The sequence below is a fragment of the Halichoeres trimaculatus genome, unplaced genomic scaffold (assembly GCF_033239565.1).
Source record: "Halichoeres trimaculatus isolate MK-OKI-2021-1 unplaced genomic scaffold, fHalTri1.1 fHalTri1_scaffold_15, whole genome shotgun sequence".
Lineage (NCBI taxonomy): Eukaryota > Metazoa > Chordata > Actinopteri > Labriformes > Labridae > Halichoeres > Halichoeres trimaculatus.
This window is the reverse complement of record NW_027437193.1, coordinates 8432999-8451683: the sequence shown is the minus strand read 5'-3', so window position 1 is coordinate 8451683 and position 18685 is coordinate 8432999. Positions and strand designations below refer to the sequence as shown.

Below are 18685 nucleotides of genomic sequence, written 5' to 3'. Positions count from 1 at the left end.
ATACTTTTTTTAACGCGTTTATCTTGCACGCCATCCTTTGATCCTCTCCATGATCTCTGTCGTCTTTTCTCACGATCACGTTGCTCTTTCTCTCTGAACTACAGCTACACATCCTCAGTTCGAGCGTGAGCTGCCTGAACTTTTCTGACTTGTAGCGTCTCGCTTTGCCTCTGTCATCTCACATCTTTTCCTCATATCCATGCTGATCTCTCATCCAAAGAGCACACCGCTCTCACCCACAGTAGTTTACGAGGCAGGATTTTGATTGACAAGCTCCACCAGACCCTGCCTCTCCCTGCTGAAAAACATTATTTGCTTGTGTAGACACAGGAAACGGTTGCACAATGTCAATGGCAGTGAACACTGACATTTTAATATTGTTCAGTTGAAAAAAAAAAAAGGGGGGATTTACAAATCTTCTCTTCTTCATGTATTCATTTGATTAGTCATGCACTACAATTTGATAATGTCCTAAGATACTAAGAATTCTTTATTTGGGGACCTTAAGCAGATATAATATTAAAATGCAATTAATTAGATTAATTAATTACAAATCATGTAATTAATTAGATTATTCTTTTTAATCTCCTGACAAGCTCCACCAGACCCAATTACTGTTAAAATTCATCTTTTTCCTCCAAAGATATGAAGGATGAGGAACTGTTTTCTTTAGAACTGACTCATTTTTCTTCATTGAGGCCTGAGCAGAGCTTTAGCAGAAGAAAACATTCAACATCTCATACAAATATGCCACAATAGCAATAATTAAAAGTTCAACCTTGAATCCTCTGAACAGCATCTTATGAAGTTTTTCATTCCATACTTGTGAGCTGCTCTTAATGAATTACATTTCCATTTGCAAGCTCAAAATAACCTCCCAGAGTCAGGAACTGGTCGAACATCATGTGTGTGCCAACTCTTTACATTCATGTGGCAAACTTTCTTCCATCGTATTCATAAATTATGTTTAGGATAAATCATTCCAACCAGTCATCAAGGTAACTTGCAAATGTTTTACACTTGGTCATAACTCCTGAGCTTGAAGAAGAGCTTTGAAGAAAGTTGCTGTGCTGCATTTGGATGTTTAATAAACTTTATCTTCCAAATCAGTTCATTATAAAAACTGAAATCTAAGCAAAAAGGTTTTATTAGACTTTATATGAGCCACATTCACCTGACAGCCCAGAAAAAAAGTCTTATTTCAAAATATAAAAAGGTAAAAATGACGAATGAGTTGCTTAAAGAAATGAAAATGAGGTGTTTTCAAGTTTTTGAAATAAGACACTAAAGAAGTACATTTGTCTTACTCCAGTGGCAGATTTTTTTACCCTTTACAATTCATAATAGAGTTGTTTTTTTTTCTTTTTTTGTCTAAGTATGCTGAAATGAGACATCTTTCTGGGCTTGTCAGATGAGCAGAATCATATTTTGTCTAATAAGATATTTAAACTGAAAACAAGGCAGAAATACTGGCTTGGATTTTAGTTTTTGCAGTGTTTATATACGTTTCATTTTTGTTTTCTTTTTATTTCATTTTTTGACATTGGGACCATGAACTGTAAAATCAATTTAAATCATAATCAATTGCAGAATTAAACCATGACTTTGACCTGTGAGACTATAACAGAACTATAAATGTAAGCTGACGTCAGAGCCTTTCTGTATCTGTGTGTGAATCAAGTTAACCAAAAATAATGATGAAAAGAGAGAAGTTAGTATTCATCTTTAAGACCAGAGAGCAGCTCAGGAAGACAAAAAGGGCTCATAACAGGCAGAGAGTCAGTGTGAAGCTCCAACATTTACACCTCAATGATTTCTTATACTTGTTTAACACATTGGTAAAAGAACAGCCCAAACTGTAGCCTGTTTTTTTATTCATTGCATTTTCATCCCTCTTTCATCTATGTCTCAGCCTCCACTCAGGTGGTTTTCTCCTTTGATGTTGGTAACGGGCCGCTGGAGGTTCAGGTGGAGTCCAATGTTCCTCTGAACGACAACCGGTGGCATCGAGTCCGAGCTGAGCGAAACGTCAAGGAGGCGTCACTACGACTGGATGGGCTCCCCATCGCCACACAGGAAGCTCCTGCTGACGGACACTTCCACCTGCAGCTCAACAGCCAGCTCTTCATAGGTGAGGTGTCTCACTATCCTTACTTTGCTCATCTCAGCTTGTGAAAGTCTTGAAATAAACACATGAAAGGAGGATCTGACTCTACATATCTTCTAACACAGCTCAACCAGCAGGGAGTCGATTATAAACAATCAATAATATGTTTGCAGAATGTCTTCCTCCAGCCTTGACTGCAGACTCTCCTTATTTGTGGTAACGTGTTATTGGCCACATCCTCCTGTTTGATCAGCAGTATTTGATTTAAAAGATGCCAAGTCTGCACATCTACTCACTCTGTTACCTTTTCAACCACAGCTACACATCTCTGATAGACTGAAACCCAAATGCAGGAGGTCTACTAGGTTTGATCTCATCCTGCAGAGCCTTAAATATTGAGATGTTCTGAATTATAATAGCCTAGAAGTCATTAACTGCTCAGCACTATTGAATAAGAAAGAGCTGAGTCTGTTTTTCTGACCTCTAACCAGTAATCATGTTAATAAATAGAGCATGCTTCAGGGAGCACTAATGTAGTGTAGTGTGAGAGGCAGTGAGCGTCTTAAAGCTGAACCAGTGAGTTATTGAATAACATCATCTTACTGAAAATTTCTATAAACAACCTTGATCAACAGCAGCAGTGATGATTTCATCTTCATCTGTTCAGTCTGTTTAATAGACCCCTCTCTTTGACCTCTTACTCTATTTGTAAAACCTGCTGCAGAAAGAAATCAAATCTATATTTTATCAGGTGTTATCATTCGGTAAATATTATGTATGTCACTTCATATCAGCAAACACTGTGGAGGGAAAACAAACCAACAAACATTGATGAGATTGGAGGCAGCTGCAGCAGCAGGAAAATCGAGCTGAATATTGATTTGCTGAATATGTTTAGCTGATAATCCTCCACCATCAGCCCGAACCCTTTGTTGTGTTTATCTCTGAAGAACCACAACTGTACGCAAGCATCAGTCTGATAGACGTGTGTGATGGAATAAGATTGTGTTTGAATTTATTCACAGATAGGATTTGGTAATGAAGGTTTGTAGCGTTGATGTAAGTTTAGCACTGTGCTTTACAGAGTGTCCTTGAATGAGGCGCTGCACCTTGAATGTACCTGCTGAGCCTGAGTAAAATGTGTGAAATGTAAAAAGGAGGCAAGGTTATACAGTGTGAGGTTGGACACAATCTTTTAGAAGTCACAGCAGCAGTTCTGTTTCTGGCCGAAAAAAATTTATCATCTCTGAATTATGTTTAGGTATTCATGATGATGATTAGCAGACTCTGAATCCTTTGGTTATTCTGTTACATTTTGTGCCTTTGGTGTTGCTGCTGTTTTGTTAATGTGCGAAATACTGTCTTTTTTACATACACTTCGTTGGTGTGCAGAGATTGAGAGTACTGGACTGAGACAGGCAAAAAGAAAAAGGACGTCAGAGCAGAAGAAAGCTGAACAGGAGAGTGATAAAGCACGGGCTAAAACACAAGTTAATCTGTGATAATGTTCATTCCAACTCACATGCGCCCCATTTGAGTGTCTAATAATACAATGAAGAGTGAGGTTACGTTAGCTCTGCTTGGCGAGGTTGGAGTTGGTAGTAGGACGTAAACAGGATTCACTAATGTTGCATGATAACACTAAACATGTAGTCTACTTACTTTCTTGGCACTAAACTATAAACTGAGTTTACAAAGTTTGATTGTTGTCATGTTTAAATCAATTGCTCTAAATAACTACAAATAAATACATTATCTAGAAACTTTGCATCCCGGGAAAAGTCGTCTTGAGCAAAGAAAAATAGTGTTAAAAGAAGATTTGCTCTCCATTCATTTGCTTCAAAACAAATACATATCTTGGCATGAGTCATGTCCTTATGATCACTGGTGATGGGGCTCAGGGTAAACTTTGTCTTTAGAAAAACACTTCCAATAAAAGCCACAAGTGTCACCATAATCAATGCCAAACAGATAGTCCTCACAGAGCCTCACAAAGAATGTTGCAACTTATTTTTAATGATATTTTTGGGTGAAGGATGTAGTCAGTTGTTGAAACTTATAAATGTCAGTTGGTGCAACCAATTTTTCTCGTAAAAAAAAAAGAAAAACTGACTTTGCAGAAAAATTCCTATGAATATGATTTTAAAAGTCTACTACACTGTTAAAATGAAATTTGAAATGATTTTAAACCAACTGACACAAAATATAGAGAAAACATGTCTACAGCATCCTGACTACAAACCCATTTGATCAAGTTAAGAAATGGAAAATATTTTAGAAATACTTTAAGATGATTAAGAAGATTATTTTATCAGTACACTTTCATAACTTCTAAGACAGTGAGTTATTTAATACTTGTCCTGCTTTGTAGTTACACCATTTGACAATTTAACAGGGTTGATTCTTTAATTGGTTAAAAGTGGTAGAAATGTCATTTCAAATACTTTGACACCAACAGAAATGAACACTGTACATTTAATCAAACATCTTACATGTTGTTTCAACAAGTTTAATGCAAATTTTCTATACCAACCTTTATTTGTCACGGTCCCTTTAACAAATGCATTATAGTTATTTTGCAGCCGAGCCAGCAGGGTTGGTAGAAACAGTGATAATTCAGAACAAATCTAAGACATTTCCAATGAAAAGGTTTCTTACTCAAGAGTTTACATGTAGGTAATCCAGCAGGGGCAAATCCACTAACCAATTTTCAAGCTAAATTCAAAGCTGCACTAGCAACAAAAAAAAGTTAGAGCACAATACCATACACACAGGACAATGTCAATCCGGTAGCGGGTTGGTGGGAACACAAAAGTATGAACACAGTTGAGGCTAAGTGATTAAAACAGACACAAGTGTTCAGAGACAATAATGGAAGGAAAGAATACTAAACAGTCCAAAAACATCTGGACTACAAATCATAACTCACTGCTTCTCTGAAACAAGACACTAGATTTTCCCTTAAAATTTTACCTATTTTGTAATAGGACAACTAAGAAAGAGTGGCAAATATTAGAAGAGAGGAGTAAGGATGACATTTAGCAAAGGCCAAGAACAAACTATAGAGGTCAGTGTATTAAAAATCATCACTGCTGCACATGGATCAAGTAGCATGCTTCTCTCTGAATCAGAGCCCTGAAGATATTATTTTACATGAGACTGGCTGCACTTCATGACTATTAAAAACAAAATCTTGGTGTATTCATCGTTTCATTTTTCTGTCTGGGCAGTTGCTGTTGGCTTTGCAGCGTTACTGTGCGCTTATGAAATATTTTACTGTGTGCAGTTTTTCCCTGAGAAAACAATCCCTTCGTGTCATAAAGTTTGTGAGATAAAATATTGAGTTATTTGGATTCACAAGCTGCAGCCTCATCCTGTTTAATTCATAAACCATCGTACCACACACTTTGCGTTCACTCAGTCCTGATTTGTAAAGCAAACTGTTCCCATTGTTTGAATCCTGAGCCGTTGTGTTTGTTTGTCCAGATTCATGAGCCACATTTCAATATACACTGTATTTATGAGGCCTAATCCCAGCTGGCTTTATAAGCCAGTGAGTTCCATTGTTTTGATTAATAAGCTGTTTTATTGGCTTGCACGGAGTTATAATCTACAGCAGTGTTCATTTCCCAAATCCTTTATTGCTGTCGGTATTAAACGCGCTAAAAATTCATACACAGCATTTTCAGAGCGTGCAGAAACACCATCCTTTGTGGAGAATTGTGGGCAATTATTTTACTCTGTTTGGATAGTTAAGCCTTTGTAAAACTAGATCTGAGCTGCTCCGCTGTAAATGAGCTGATTTGCTCAACACAGAGTTGATTTCTCTCTGCTGTCGTGTAAAGTCTTTGATTCCTCATTAGAAACAAAAGTATTGATGTCTCATTTTGCTGTCGTAATGGAAGCAGTATTTTGATAAGTCAAAGTGATCTGATAATTTGTGTTTTGTTTTGTTCCTCAAATACTTTTTGTAGTAGAAACCAAGTCCCTGAATTTGTCCGTTTGAGAACCCACCATGCTCTTTTTCACATCATAAATGTTTTCCTTGGATAAGGAATGAGTGCTTTTTAGCAAGTTATTAATTATCATAAAATACAGAAGTTGATGGTGGTAGCTCTCATGACAGCTCATGACCTTGTTATACTCCCCCTGCATATGAAAATGTGCACATCTTTTTCAAACTATGTTACTGTCACTGCTCACATACTTCCATGTGTCCTTTATTTTAGCATTGCAGTGAACCAATACATCCACCAGGGGGGGCAGCTCGGTGTCAAAAGTTTATGACAACAACAAATTAAAAAAACAGACATGGCAACTGTGGTGGAGGTATTGCTAAAGTATCTTTTGCATCAAGGACAAAAACTGAGGCAGCGTTGTAGGAGGTGGTCGGTGAGGCCCTTAAATCCATCATGAAAGTTCGCCATTGTTATTTCTTCTTTTTGTCTCACTAAAGCTACGTATTAGGTAGCAACAGCAACACTGCCCACTTGGGCTGGGGCAATATGCTTTTCTCCCAATTCGATTCTTTTTAAATCTTTTTATTGATTTTCCTTGGCCAACAAAGTATATCACAAAAGATCAGTAGATGTACAATTTCGCAAGAGGTAGTACAGGAGCAAAAAAATAAATAGGCAAATACATCTTAAGAATTGAAAAGGCACCAATAGCAAAACCCCACACCCCAAATCCCACCCATCCCACAAATACCCACAACCGTCAAACACATACACACACATCCCTCCCTGCCCACCCCTGCCCTCCCCTCCCTTGCCCTCACCACACAATGGTCACTCACAGTCTTACAAACATAGAAACCAGAAATAGAAAAATAAAAAGTAGACAAATATTGAAGCGTTAGACATATCAGAAAAAAACATGATAAATGGCAAAAAAAAAAGAAAGAAAAGTAGGTAAAAAGTGAAAGAGTTCAATTTAATTCTTTTACGATTTTTAGGATACCAATTTGAATTCAATTGCTACTCTTCGATATTTCAGATTTTTGCAAGTTTTAGTTTGCTTTTTTAACCCACTCCAGTCCAAGAGAAAAAGTTGAATGATGATAATGATGAGGTCTACAGACAAGCACATTACATGTGAGTCAGTTTTAAGATTTATTCAGGGGATCTGACATCTCAACTTTTTTCTAACCCAACTTGTAAACAAAGACTAAAATGAAAGATTTAAATTTGAAAATAATAATGATAATAATAAAGGATTTGTGGACAAAAAAGTCCCAAATTAAAATTGTCAAACAAAATATCCCCCTACTACAAAACTATTTTTTCTCCCACCGTCACCGCCCACGTGGTTTCTGATGATATGGATGAAATGAATGCAGAGCACGAACAGAAGGCTTCGTGTGTAGCCATTGTAAACATTAGTGTAAATGGGTCTTTAGAATGCATCTCTGGGTACCGGTAAAACACAGGAACCCAGTTGATTTTTTTTGTTGTCTTAAAAGTTTTTTTTGTGGCTTTTATGCCTTTAATTGGATAGCAGAGAGACAGTGGATAGAGCAGGAAACAGGGCAGGAGTGGGGGATGACATGCAGGAATGAGGCCACAGGCCGATCTTTGTCCATCCCAAGAGTAAAGTTGTGATCATATCATAAGCCAGTCATACCATGATTGTGGTCCTCTGGCAGTGAAGTAAACAGAACTTTCTGGAAGTTTTGAAGAAGTCTTTCCTGAAATAAGCAAAGTGTTAGACAGAAATGGGTCGGTTTGTAAGGGTTTGTAGCCTCGTTTTTGTGCAACTCAAGCAACAAAGGGGCTTAGCTGACCGTGAGCCCTTTTTGCTTTATTTTAACAAGTACTTCATACAACTTCTCTTTGAAATAAACCATCAATCCAAATTTAAAGTTAAAGGGGCTGTGAGGAGTTTAAGAGTGATCTTGAAAAAGTTTCTTTTCTAGATATATACCTGATCGCAATCCACACTTTAAAATGAGATTATCAGCGCCAATACTGGTGGTTACAGGTTATTTTAAATTGCTACTTCTTAGTTTCCAGTTTTGGTCAACCAGGACCGGATCGATTTGCGGCACTTTTTGGTCTCTATGACAACACCACGGTAGCTGATAAAGTTGAGTAGTAAGAAGAGATAAAACACAGAGATCTGTGTTTTGCTACAAATGATTTCTTTGACTAATTTTGTAGTGATGGTGGACACAGGAGTCTAACTGTCAGACACAAAAAGGACAGAAGAGCAGAAGAAAGCTGAACAGGAGAGTGATGCAGCCCAAGCTAAAGGCTAATTAGCCTTAGCCAAACAAAAATTCCTCACTGGAGCTTCTAAGGACATTACCAAAACATATTGTTTAAGACTTCATGTGAAGACTTCATCCTGCCCTGAAGGTTGTTGTGATTTTGGAAAACCCATCACACAAACTAGAATAGATATTAGATGTGACTACTTTGGAATAGTTCTTGTTTATCGATTGATTTTCTTGTCTTGTGCGCAGCATTAGTAAGCCACACAGTGCTTCACACACTTGGTCTTTGATGGTTTGTTTGATCTACATCCCTCACGCGCCACTGTTGAAATCCTCTTGTGCACAGCGTGTTTTATCTGCATCATCACATAAAATCCAGATTTCATGTCTAATTCTCTCCTCTAAGCTGAGATGTTCCTGCCAGAAACGGGGAATCTCATGCAGCTCCGGCGGATTAGTTTCTTTCAAACTTTGTTTTGCTTCCCCGAGCTTAACGTAGAGCCCTGCACCTGCAGCTCCTTTGATGATCACTCTGATCTCCTTTACACTGATTGGTTTCCACTCTCATGTGCTGTGGTACACACTATGCAGATTTCATGTTCAGACTTTAAAGGTATCTCTTCTTGATGTGAGGTTGAAAGTCTCTTTAAGGTCCTCTTGATGGCTTTTCTCTTTCAGTCAGAGGAGGAGGAGGAGTTTACCTGCATTTGGGTTCTTTGATGCTGTCTTTGATTTCCTCGTCACAGATCCCTCATTATGCTCTGCTGAGTGTTTCCTGTAAGCAGGGTCTTCATTTGATGTTTGGGAGAGTAATCCATGTGAGGAGCTGCAGGATGTCTTAGTTCAGACTCCCTCGCCCCTGATAGAGTCAACGTTAAGAGAGTTTGTGGAGCAGTGATGCTCTTATGTGTCTGTGTTCCTGTTTCAATCCAAGGTGGTGTTCCTCAGGGATCTGTTTCTGGTCCCTTCAAAAATTACAACTTCTTTTTAATGCCCATGGGCTTTTGCTGTTGCTCTCCCTGGCTTGGCTTTTTATGGGTCCATCTCAAAGTGATAAACTGTAGTCACCTCTCTCCTCTCGCCTCTGTGGCACCAGAAGTACTTTCTGAGTCGTCATATTGAAGGCTGTCCCAAAGCGTTAATTGTGCTCGGAGGAGAGAGGAAGGAAGAGACTGATTGGAGGAGCGATGATCAAGTAAACACGAGAGCTGGCTTTGCAGAAGTCTTTTCACTGACAGACACGCCCCTTTTGGGAAAATCACTCTCTGATTGCAGCAGCTCAGACTTCTCTACATAAAACTTCACTAACAAAATGAAGTTTAATGAGAAAAAAGACAAGCTGAAAACAGGCACTGAGGATCGTTCAGAAATGGGTCATGAAGCTGGAAATAAAGTGTTTGTAAAATACTGAACACAACCTTCATCAAATCAATATAACCTGGATCTATAATGTAAACGAAATCTAATAGATAATATCTTCTTGAGCCACAATAAACTTGGTAATATTTATACGTTTCAGAGTTCATGATCAGATGCGCTCTAAGTAAAGGCTAATAATATTTGAATAATCTAATAATGATACGCAGTGTGGAAAATGAATGAATAAATCGCCTCCATTCCTTTCTCCTCTCTTCATTTCCTTGCGTCTCTCCCATGCATCTCTGGTGGGAGGGGCTGAGACACAAGTGAAGGAAGGAGAGATGAAACTAAGAGCTTTGAGACACACCCTGTGTGTGAAAGAGAGGGGAGGTGTGCTCTTCTTGGAAGGGCAGGGAGCTCTCAGAACAATGGGTGCGTCTCAAAGCTCCAAAGTTCCATCCTTCCTTCTTCCACATGCGTCGTTCACTTGAGTCTTAGTCCCTCCCACCAGAGGTCAATGGGAGAGTCGTGAGGAAATTAAGAGAGGAGAGAGGATGGAGGAGATTTGTTTTTAGAGCATTGGGACATCCTCTCCTTTGGAGCGTCACATAAGATGTTTCAGTGATGACAGCATCAGCTGATCACCTCTGGATCATCTGTCAGTTAGCTCTAACAGCTGTTTGTGCATCTGGGCATGTGCGCTCACTGCGCTGTAATAACTCTGATCAAACAGAAACAGTAACAGAGATTTGTCTGTTCCTTTAACCTGTTTGACAAACAAGTTACCATGAAGAAAACCTGCTCTCTGTTTATTCTGTGTGCTGTTTAGAAGCTTGAGGATCACTTTAGCCGTAAAGTGCGTCATTATTAGATTATTTATGAATCATTTAGCCTTTATTTAGAGAGAACTCTGAAACGTATTAACTAAATTAACCTAGTTTATTGTGTCCCAGGAAGATATTATCTTAAAGATTTCACTTTTCAGCATCCATTGATGATGGTTGTACTCAGTATTTTGTGTGATAAACTCACAACAAACAATTTTTTTAATCTCAGATTTATGACTCGCTTCTGAACAATCCTCACTACCTTTTTTTGGTGGTCCTTTCTCTCTCATTGTACTCTGTCGAGTTTGTGAAGCTTTGTGTAGAGCAGTCTGAGTGGCTGCAGCGTCCAATCAGAGAGTGATATTCCATATAGGGGCATGTCTGTCAGTGAAAAGACTTCCACAAAGCCAGCTCCCGTGTTTCCTCAGTCATCGCTCCTCCAATCAGTTTCCTCTCTCCTCTCTCCTCCGAGCACAATTATCGCTTTGAGACATCCTTCAATATAGCCACTCAGAAAGTACTTCTGGTGCCGCAGAGGCGAGAGGGGAGAGGAGACTGCAGTTTATCGCTTTGACACGCACCCTATGTGTGAAAGAAAGGGGAGCTGTTCTCTTCTTGGAAGACAGGGAGCTCCTAAAACAGAGCCACACCATCTAACACAACTTACTGCATGAGAAAGGTAATTCTCTTCAACAACTTTGGTCCTGACTTAAATTTGCAAGAAAAACATTTAAATAAGAAAAAGTAATTCTGCAATTATAAAGGGAGGCTATATAAAGACAAATTGTTATTATATTTCAGTGTATGCCTTATACATTTTTAAAGCAAGGGTAGTTTGTGTTAAAATATCTGTTCTGAATCCAATACTTCCCAAATTATTCAAACCTTATGTCACACAAGAATTAAAGGTGCATTGTATTGTGTCAGAGGGAATGTTAGGGCAACTTTCATATCCTGTGTTGCTCGGCTGGTTCAATAATTCATACGAATAAAATCAGAGCAAAGAGAGGAGGCCTGGAGGAGAGAGGAACAGAGCTCCGTGATTTATTGGTGTGAAAGCTGCTGCTGCTGCCGAACAATGGGAAGTTGTTAGCTTCAAACTCTAAGAGCAAAGAGCTGCCAAGTTTGCGCTCTGAGCAACATCAGGGGTTTGAATCTGTGATCTTTGCAGGAATGGGGGTTGTCATGTTTGAACTTAAAGAACAATAGGTGTTATACCTCAGAGGAAGTTGACTACAGAGTTTCCACTTTGCAGGTTTAAGCTTTGAAGATTAAGGCGAGCACATACAGCATGTCCTGGAAGATAGCAGACGCTCTAACATTGAGCAGCGGTGATGGCATCAGGCAGCGGGACTGATGATGAAAGTTGTGTCATCAAAAAATGTTTTCCACCTCCAGGTTGTTGCCTCAGAGCCGTTTCATGGTTGTGTCATTTCTGAAGAAGACTGTTGACAGTTTGGAGCTTGTGAGGGAGCAGAGACGACATGTGGATCTGCAGCTGCCGACTGGAGGAGGGAAAACAGAAAACAAGAGAGAAGGAAAACCTACACTCTTGTCAACACAGAATAAAATGAGAGACAGGCTGAAACAGGAAGTCAGCTGGTGTGCTGCAGTGGATCCACAGACAGGAATATCTGTCACCTCTTTGGCCCGAGCACTCCAGCCTGGCTAGTTAAAATGTAAATGCAATGCTAATGCCATGCACTGTTTTTGTGTTGTCAGGAGGCACAGCGTCCAGGCAGAAGGGTTTTCGGGGATGTATTCGCTCCCTGCAGCTGAACGGCGTCACTCTGGACCTGGAGGAGAGAGCAAAGATCACACCAGGGGTTCGAGCCGGCTGCCCGGGTCACTGCAGCAGCTACGGCTCGCTGTGCCAGAACCAGGGCCGCTGTGTGGAGAAAGCCAACGGTTTCCACTGCGACTGCAGTCTGTCAGCGTACACTGGGGTCTTCTGCAACACAGGTGTGACGAAGGGCGCGGTAAAATGGGAAAATAATATGCAAACATATTCTTTGAATCAAGCTGTGAGTGTTAATAACTTCTAAAGCGAATAAAAAGTAAAGGTGCATATGAAGTGAGAAATTACAGCTAGCAGGCCAAGATTATAGTTAAAAATGAATTTCTTTAAAAATGTCCGTCAAGTAGGGAGACTAAACTCCCCCAAAGTTCTTGTAAAAGTTTACTGAAGTCTGGCTCAAATGCACAAGTTTATAAAGGTCAACGTAAAACAATGAGATGCTGAAGAAGTCAATCATAAGGTCACCCTGCCCTATTTGGAAAACCTGCACATTGCTTGTTTCTCTGTCTGTTCTTTTCCCTGAGTGGACTCAAGAGGGTAGAGCACCAAACAGAGATGGGTTATATTGGCAAAAGTTTATGCATAACAGTTTCCTACCCTGAAAACCCATCCTTCACAGTGTTTCTGTAACCTACGTCATCATAAAGATGCACACACATTTTTGCAATGGGAGTGCCGTTCAGAATCTCCTTAAATGCAGAATTAAAACTGTGAGCAGCATAAAAATGTCAAGTTGTTCTGTGGTAGGTGTCAGAAATGATGCTACACTAGAGAGTCACAACCGTTTCAAATCAACCTGTGTTTTGGAGTTAAAGGGGCTGTGAGAAGTTTGAGAGTGATTTTGAAAAAAGTCTCCCTTCTAGATATATACTCAATCGTAATCCACACTTTAAAATAAGATTATCAGCGCCAGTGTAGGTTATTTGGTAATCCAACTTTGTAGCTTTGGGTCAAGCAAGACCCCACTGATTTACGGCATGTCCAAGACTCTATTACAACACCACACCAGCTGATAAAGTTAAGTAGTGAGAAGAGAGAGATCTGTGTTTTTCTCTGCTGAAAACAATTTGTGATTAATTTTGAAGTGATGGTGGACACTGGAGCATAACTGTCAGACAGGAAAGGACAGAAGAGCAGAAGAAAGATAAACAGAAGAGTGAAACAGCCCAAGTTAAAGGCTAACACAGGGGCTAAGCTGTTTGTGCTAATGTTGATTCCAACCCACAGTCAGCAGTTATTCTGCAGTGGTTTGTTCAAACTTGAGAGTCTATAAATAAAACGAAGAGAGAGGTTACATTAGCTCTGATTGGTAGATGACTGGCAGGACATAGCTAACCAGGATTCACTAACGTTACACATTACAGACACGTCTGAGAGTACCGGGCTTCCAGTAGCGCTGTGTATGGGAGGCTACTAAACATGTAAGATGTTACAAACTGACGGTTTGCTTGTTGTCACATTTCAAGCAACAGTGTTATAAATCTGTACTGATAACTACCTTACCTCATCTCGCTGTATCTGGGAAAAAGTTGACTTGAACAAAGAAAGTTTGTTTCCAAACAAACACATGCCTGGTTAAAAGTGTGTGCGTGAGACTCTGGGCCAGAAGGTGGTGAGGCAGTCCAATTAAAACAGATCCTCCTCATAGCATCTTCAAGCGTGACCATTCCTACTGGTGAAGTTCAGCCAAATGGGTGGGTGATTGTCCACTGACAGTCACCAGTTAACAGGGTCACACTTTGCACCAAAACACCACCTGTCTATGGCTGAGAGATATTAAATGTTGGTTTGGAGCCTAGGATATGACAAAATATGGCACTTAGGACTCAATATGCCGAGCAAGTAACAAGTGAACCTATAAGTTATAGTAAACAGAAACAGATCTCATGCTCGGAGTAAAACTATGGTATGTTATCAAACCATTAACCGTATATTGTTGAACGTATCATGTTTGATACATAAGACCTCTCTCTCATCAACCTGATAGATAATTTCCACTACAGGCAGCTGAAGTTGTATTTTGGCCCTTGTCAAAATGACTGCTCTCATGAAATCACCCACATTTTTTCAGGAAAAAAACAAAAAACAAAAAAAACAATTAATACATACTTTTTAAACTAAGTATTTTTTAAACTAAGTTTTTTCTGCAATAAAAAAGGGTTTAAATTTGTTAAAAACTTTACAAAAAAATGACAGAGCAGCCCAATTTATTAAATGTAATTCATAAACTATATCACAAACAAGATGAAGTAGCAATAGTTTGGTGGAATTTGTTAAAAAAAAGCAAAATAAATGTCTCAGTTTAAAAAAAACATAATTTTTTGGCTATTTTTGACAGGTGAGGCTTTGCAGGCTAACTATGCTAATAAGCTGTCCTAAATATAAAATAACATGGGCTCTTCATTTCCTTACACTTTGCTGGTTTTTACTTACACATTGTTGTTGGTATTATACTCTGCTGACTATATCATCGCCTCAAAGTCTCCGAATTTTAAAAAAGCATGTGAACACACTTGAATTGTAGATTAACAGCAGAGAGAAATTGATTTTTTGCAGCAGTTTTGAATTTTAGCATTTGAGTGAAACCTTTCCTTTTGGTTCAATCCGAAGTCGTACTCTTGTGTCAAAGTTGTAACAGCGATCTGTATGCACATGGATCAACAACATATATCTCCTCAAACTCATAAAGAAATGAAATGTGATCTCTCACAAAGACCCACACACCCACACCCACTGTGGGCGCTGTGCTCATGCTGAGAAAGGTTAAACATCTTTATTGTTTCAGGGAAAATTTTACAGCTCAGAAATCTTCTGTTTCTATACGACATCAAAGGTTGTTCAAAAAGCATCTATATGATGCTTTCAGGTCTTTTGTTTGATGCAAACTCTGTAACAGTGCAGCATCATGTTGACCTTTTATTCTTTTTATGAGTTTAATAACATAAGAGAGTTTGGCAGTTTCCACTTTTCAAAACGAACTCGGCTCGCCCTCCTCCCACTAAATATTGATATCTCCTGAACCCACTCATCTGCTGCGCTGCTCTGAGTCAGAAAGAGCGCCCGTTTTTGATGCCTTTGTGAGTCACAGTGACACACGCTTGCTGTGTTTGATATTTTTAAAAGTTCATTCGTGTTTGCTTCTGAAACATTAAACCAAAGACCCGGCAGTTCTACAGATTAATACTGGTTCATATTCACAGCACTTTGTGGATATTTTCAGGGCTTTTGTTTAATTTTTGTCAGTTCATCAGAAAGGAGAGCTTTGTGGTTAACTTTAATGAGCCTCAAAACCAAAATCAAAGAAAAAAACTTCTGCAACTTTGTCTGCTGATGACAAACTGGTGTGCATTTGATTAATTTGCTCCACTAAAGTTCATTAAAAACCAGATGTCATTAAAAACTTTCTCCTTTTTCCTCCAGAGTTGTCAGTCGGCTTCAAATCAGAGACATCCATCACCTACACCTTCAAAGAGCTGTATGAGTTAAGAGGAAACAGCAGCGCTCTGCCGTCCTCCATCTACTCCGACATGACGCTGAGAGGAGAGAACATCTCTCTGAGCTTCAGGACCAACCAGAGTCCAGCCGTGCTGGTCTACATCACCTCCTACTACAGAGAGTACCTGGCCCTGCTCATCAACAAGCACGGTGAGGGGACTTTTATTTTGAAGGAGCCTGGCTGTTTCTCAAGCTTTGCGTCATTTCTCATTTGAAGTGCATTTGGAAGAAATTCTTCTTGTAATGAACTTAAAAGAGGAATAACATATGTAAAAGACTCTCTTTGGGCTTCCTTCTTCAAGTGCCTTTATTTGTCTCCTCTGCTTCACGTCATTCACTTTGAATTTATTGAGTTTTGTTTGGAGGAAAAGCTTCTTATGAGCTTCTCTTCCTGCTTTCCTCCAAACATCCAATCTCAGTCACTTTCTTGTTTCTATAAATTATTCCATCCATATTTTTTCAGCTAAAATCTTTCCCAACGCACTTCTTCTGCCATCATCTTCACACATCTTCCTCCTTCATCTTACCTTTCCTCCTTCTTCCTTTCATCTTCTCTCCTATTTCTGTCATCTCCTCCTGACATCAACCTCCCCTTGTTTCCTCCTCCTCCTCCTCATCTCCTGCTCTCCTCTGTAGATCTATCAGGGTCTGTCAGATCTTTCCTCTCTCTGATTCGCCCCGTCAGTCTCTACCTCCTTTTAATCTGTCCAGCAGGACCAGCTATTAAGTGTAGTCTCTGCAGAAGTGTTTCCAGGTTTTCTCTCTGAGACCTGAGGAGTGAAGCTGAGAGAATAAAAGTCTGCTGGGTGCTAATGGGTGGCAGGTCAGAAAACTTGCTGATGTGTTTTATCAACTTTGGTGTGAAATAATTACGCTGTTTCACTTTTAAGAGAAGGAAGAAGCACTTTAAATCTAACATCACATTTTCAGCCTCCAGCGGTTTAATAAAATCCGCACTTTGCTGCTAGATTAGCTGCAAATTGACTTCTTCTGGTGTTAATGAGTCAGAGAAAGCTGACGGACAGCGAGGCATTAAGGTTTTCATGCTGGTCGAGGAGTCGTCAGGTAAATGCACTCAAACTGAAGCGTCCCAATTAAATCCCTGAGAGCTTTCTCTTATTTTCCTTGAGGTGGCTCATTTCTTTTTACTCCAGAGTGCATTTACACCTTCCCAGCCCAAAAACAACCTCTAAATCAAATGTGACTTGTCAGGAATAAGTTTGTTAAGAGGGAGCAGGTAGCAGGTCCTCCTTTATTAAAACTTATTTCACCCTCAGAGGAGAAAGCGATTATAGATTGTTGTTATGAAGCTCTTGATTTATAATTAACAAGGTTTATCTGCCATAATTATGGCTTAAACCTTCAATTTATTACTCCTGTCTCACAACACCACATGATTTGGATTTTTCTGCACTTATTGTTCTGAAAATTCAGATATGCAGATTTAATTATTTATGTTTTTGACGAGGAATTAGCTCTAATCCTTTTTTATAGAAATCTCTTATAGAGAGTACATTAATGAGGTTTTTCTCAGCAGGATCAAAGAGAATTAAAGCTGCAAGCAGCATTAGACGGGTCCTCGGGCTCCTGCCGGTTTTCCCTCCAATGTGTCCATCAAAATAAGACGAACATTTCGGCGTTGGTTTCATCTCTCTACGACATTCCTAGCCCCAGTTAGGGCTGTTTTGGTGTGCATAGGGTGAAAGTGAGCCTAATGGCTCTGAGAGAATATTATGGGATGTCTGGGAGTCAGTTGATACCATGGCAACGTATCCTCTGCTGTGCTGAATGACATCACCTGCTGCATGCTTGGAACTCTAATTAGCGTGACAGAACCCCAAACAGAGTGGAGACTGAGAGTTGATCAGGCATGTAATGTAAAGAAGTCCTCACAGAGTCCACAATTTTATCCCAATCTGTGTCAAAAATATCATATTTGATAGTAGAGCTTGTGAGGAATCCATTTTTGGCATTTTTAAAGCTGTACGAGTTATACTTTTTTGTCTAGAAGCCCAAATGCGTCACAAAAACGCTGGAAAAGCGGTGGAAAAGTGCTAGAAATGGATTTTTTACTTTAGAGAAATGGCCGAACTACTTGTCCTGTAGGCCACAATGTTGGCTTAATCTGTGTAAAAATATCATATGGTTGTAGGGAATTTTGTCAGGAATCCAACCATGTCATTTTTAAAGCTCTATGACTTTTAGTTTTTTGTCTAGAGGCCCAAATGCGGCACTAGTAGAATGTGTGTTTTGACCTGAAATCGGTTCTCCTCATCTGCTAACATGGAGAAATCCTGAATTGGCCAAAAGCGGTCGGCGGCTTTGAGGGCTCGCCATTCGAAAACCGGGCCCGAAACACCAACTTCCTGAACAACTTTTGGAGAGCAGGGTCTAATCTGTCATGTGATGGTATTTTCAAGCATGTACCATTTTTGGTTTCAGGGGGTAAAATTTCTAAAGAAAGGGTAAAAAAAAATTTATTTTTATTTTGGGAGGGAAATAGCCGGCTTCCTGTTGGAGATAGGTCCAGGGTAGCAGCGTATGATTTCTGCGTCTCGATGACACGAACATTTTGATGTTGGTTTCATCTCTCTACAACATTCCTAGCCCGAGCTAGGGCCCTTAGCGTGTGCCTAGGTGGCGCTATTGAGCTTATTATGGGATGTCAGGGGACAATTTATTTATTTTATCAAATTTTCGGAGTCACAGAATGTGTGTGCCGATTTTGGTGAGTTTTTGAGCACGTTTAGGGGGTCTAATTAGCGTTCTCGCGTAGGAGGGAATAATAATAAGAAATTAAAGCTGCAAGCAGCGTTGGACGGGTCCTCGGGGCTCATGCCGGTTTTGCCCTACTATCATGGTATTGGCCCCACTGTGTCCAA

At 39.6% G+C, this 18685-nt stretch overlaps 1 protein-coding gene across 1 annotated transcript in view; it reads left to right on the top strand.

The window, feature by feature from the left end:
- The window catches only part of LOC141804596 (contactin-associated protein-like 4), a 151306-nt gene that overhangs the window by 101156 nt on the left and 31465 nt on the right, over positions 1–18685 (top strand). Inside the window, exons 17-19 of the mRNA XM_074689112.1 lie at positions 1913–2131; positions 12233–12472; positions 15729–15953. Of these exons, the coding sequence (XP_074545213.1) occupies positions 1913–2131; positions 12233–12472; positions 15729–15953 (684 nt within the window). The remainder of the gene's footprint in view (positions 1–1912; positions 2132–12232; positions 12473–15728; positions 15954–18685) is intronic.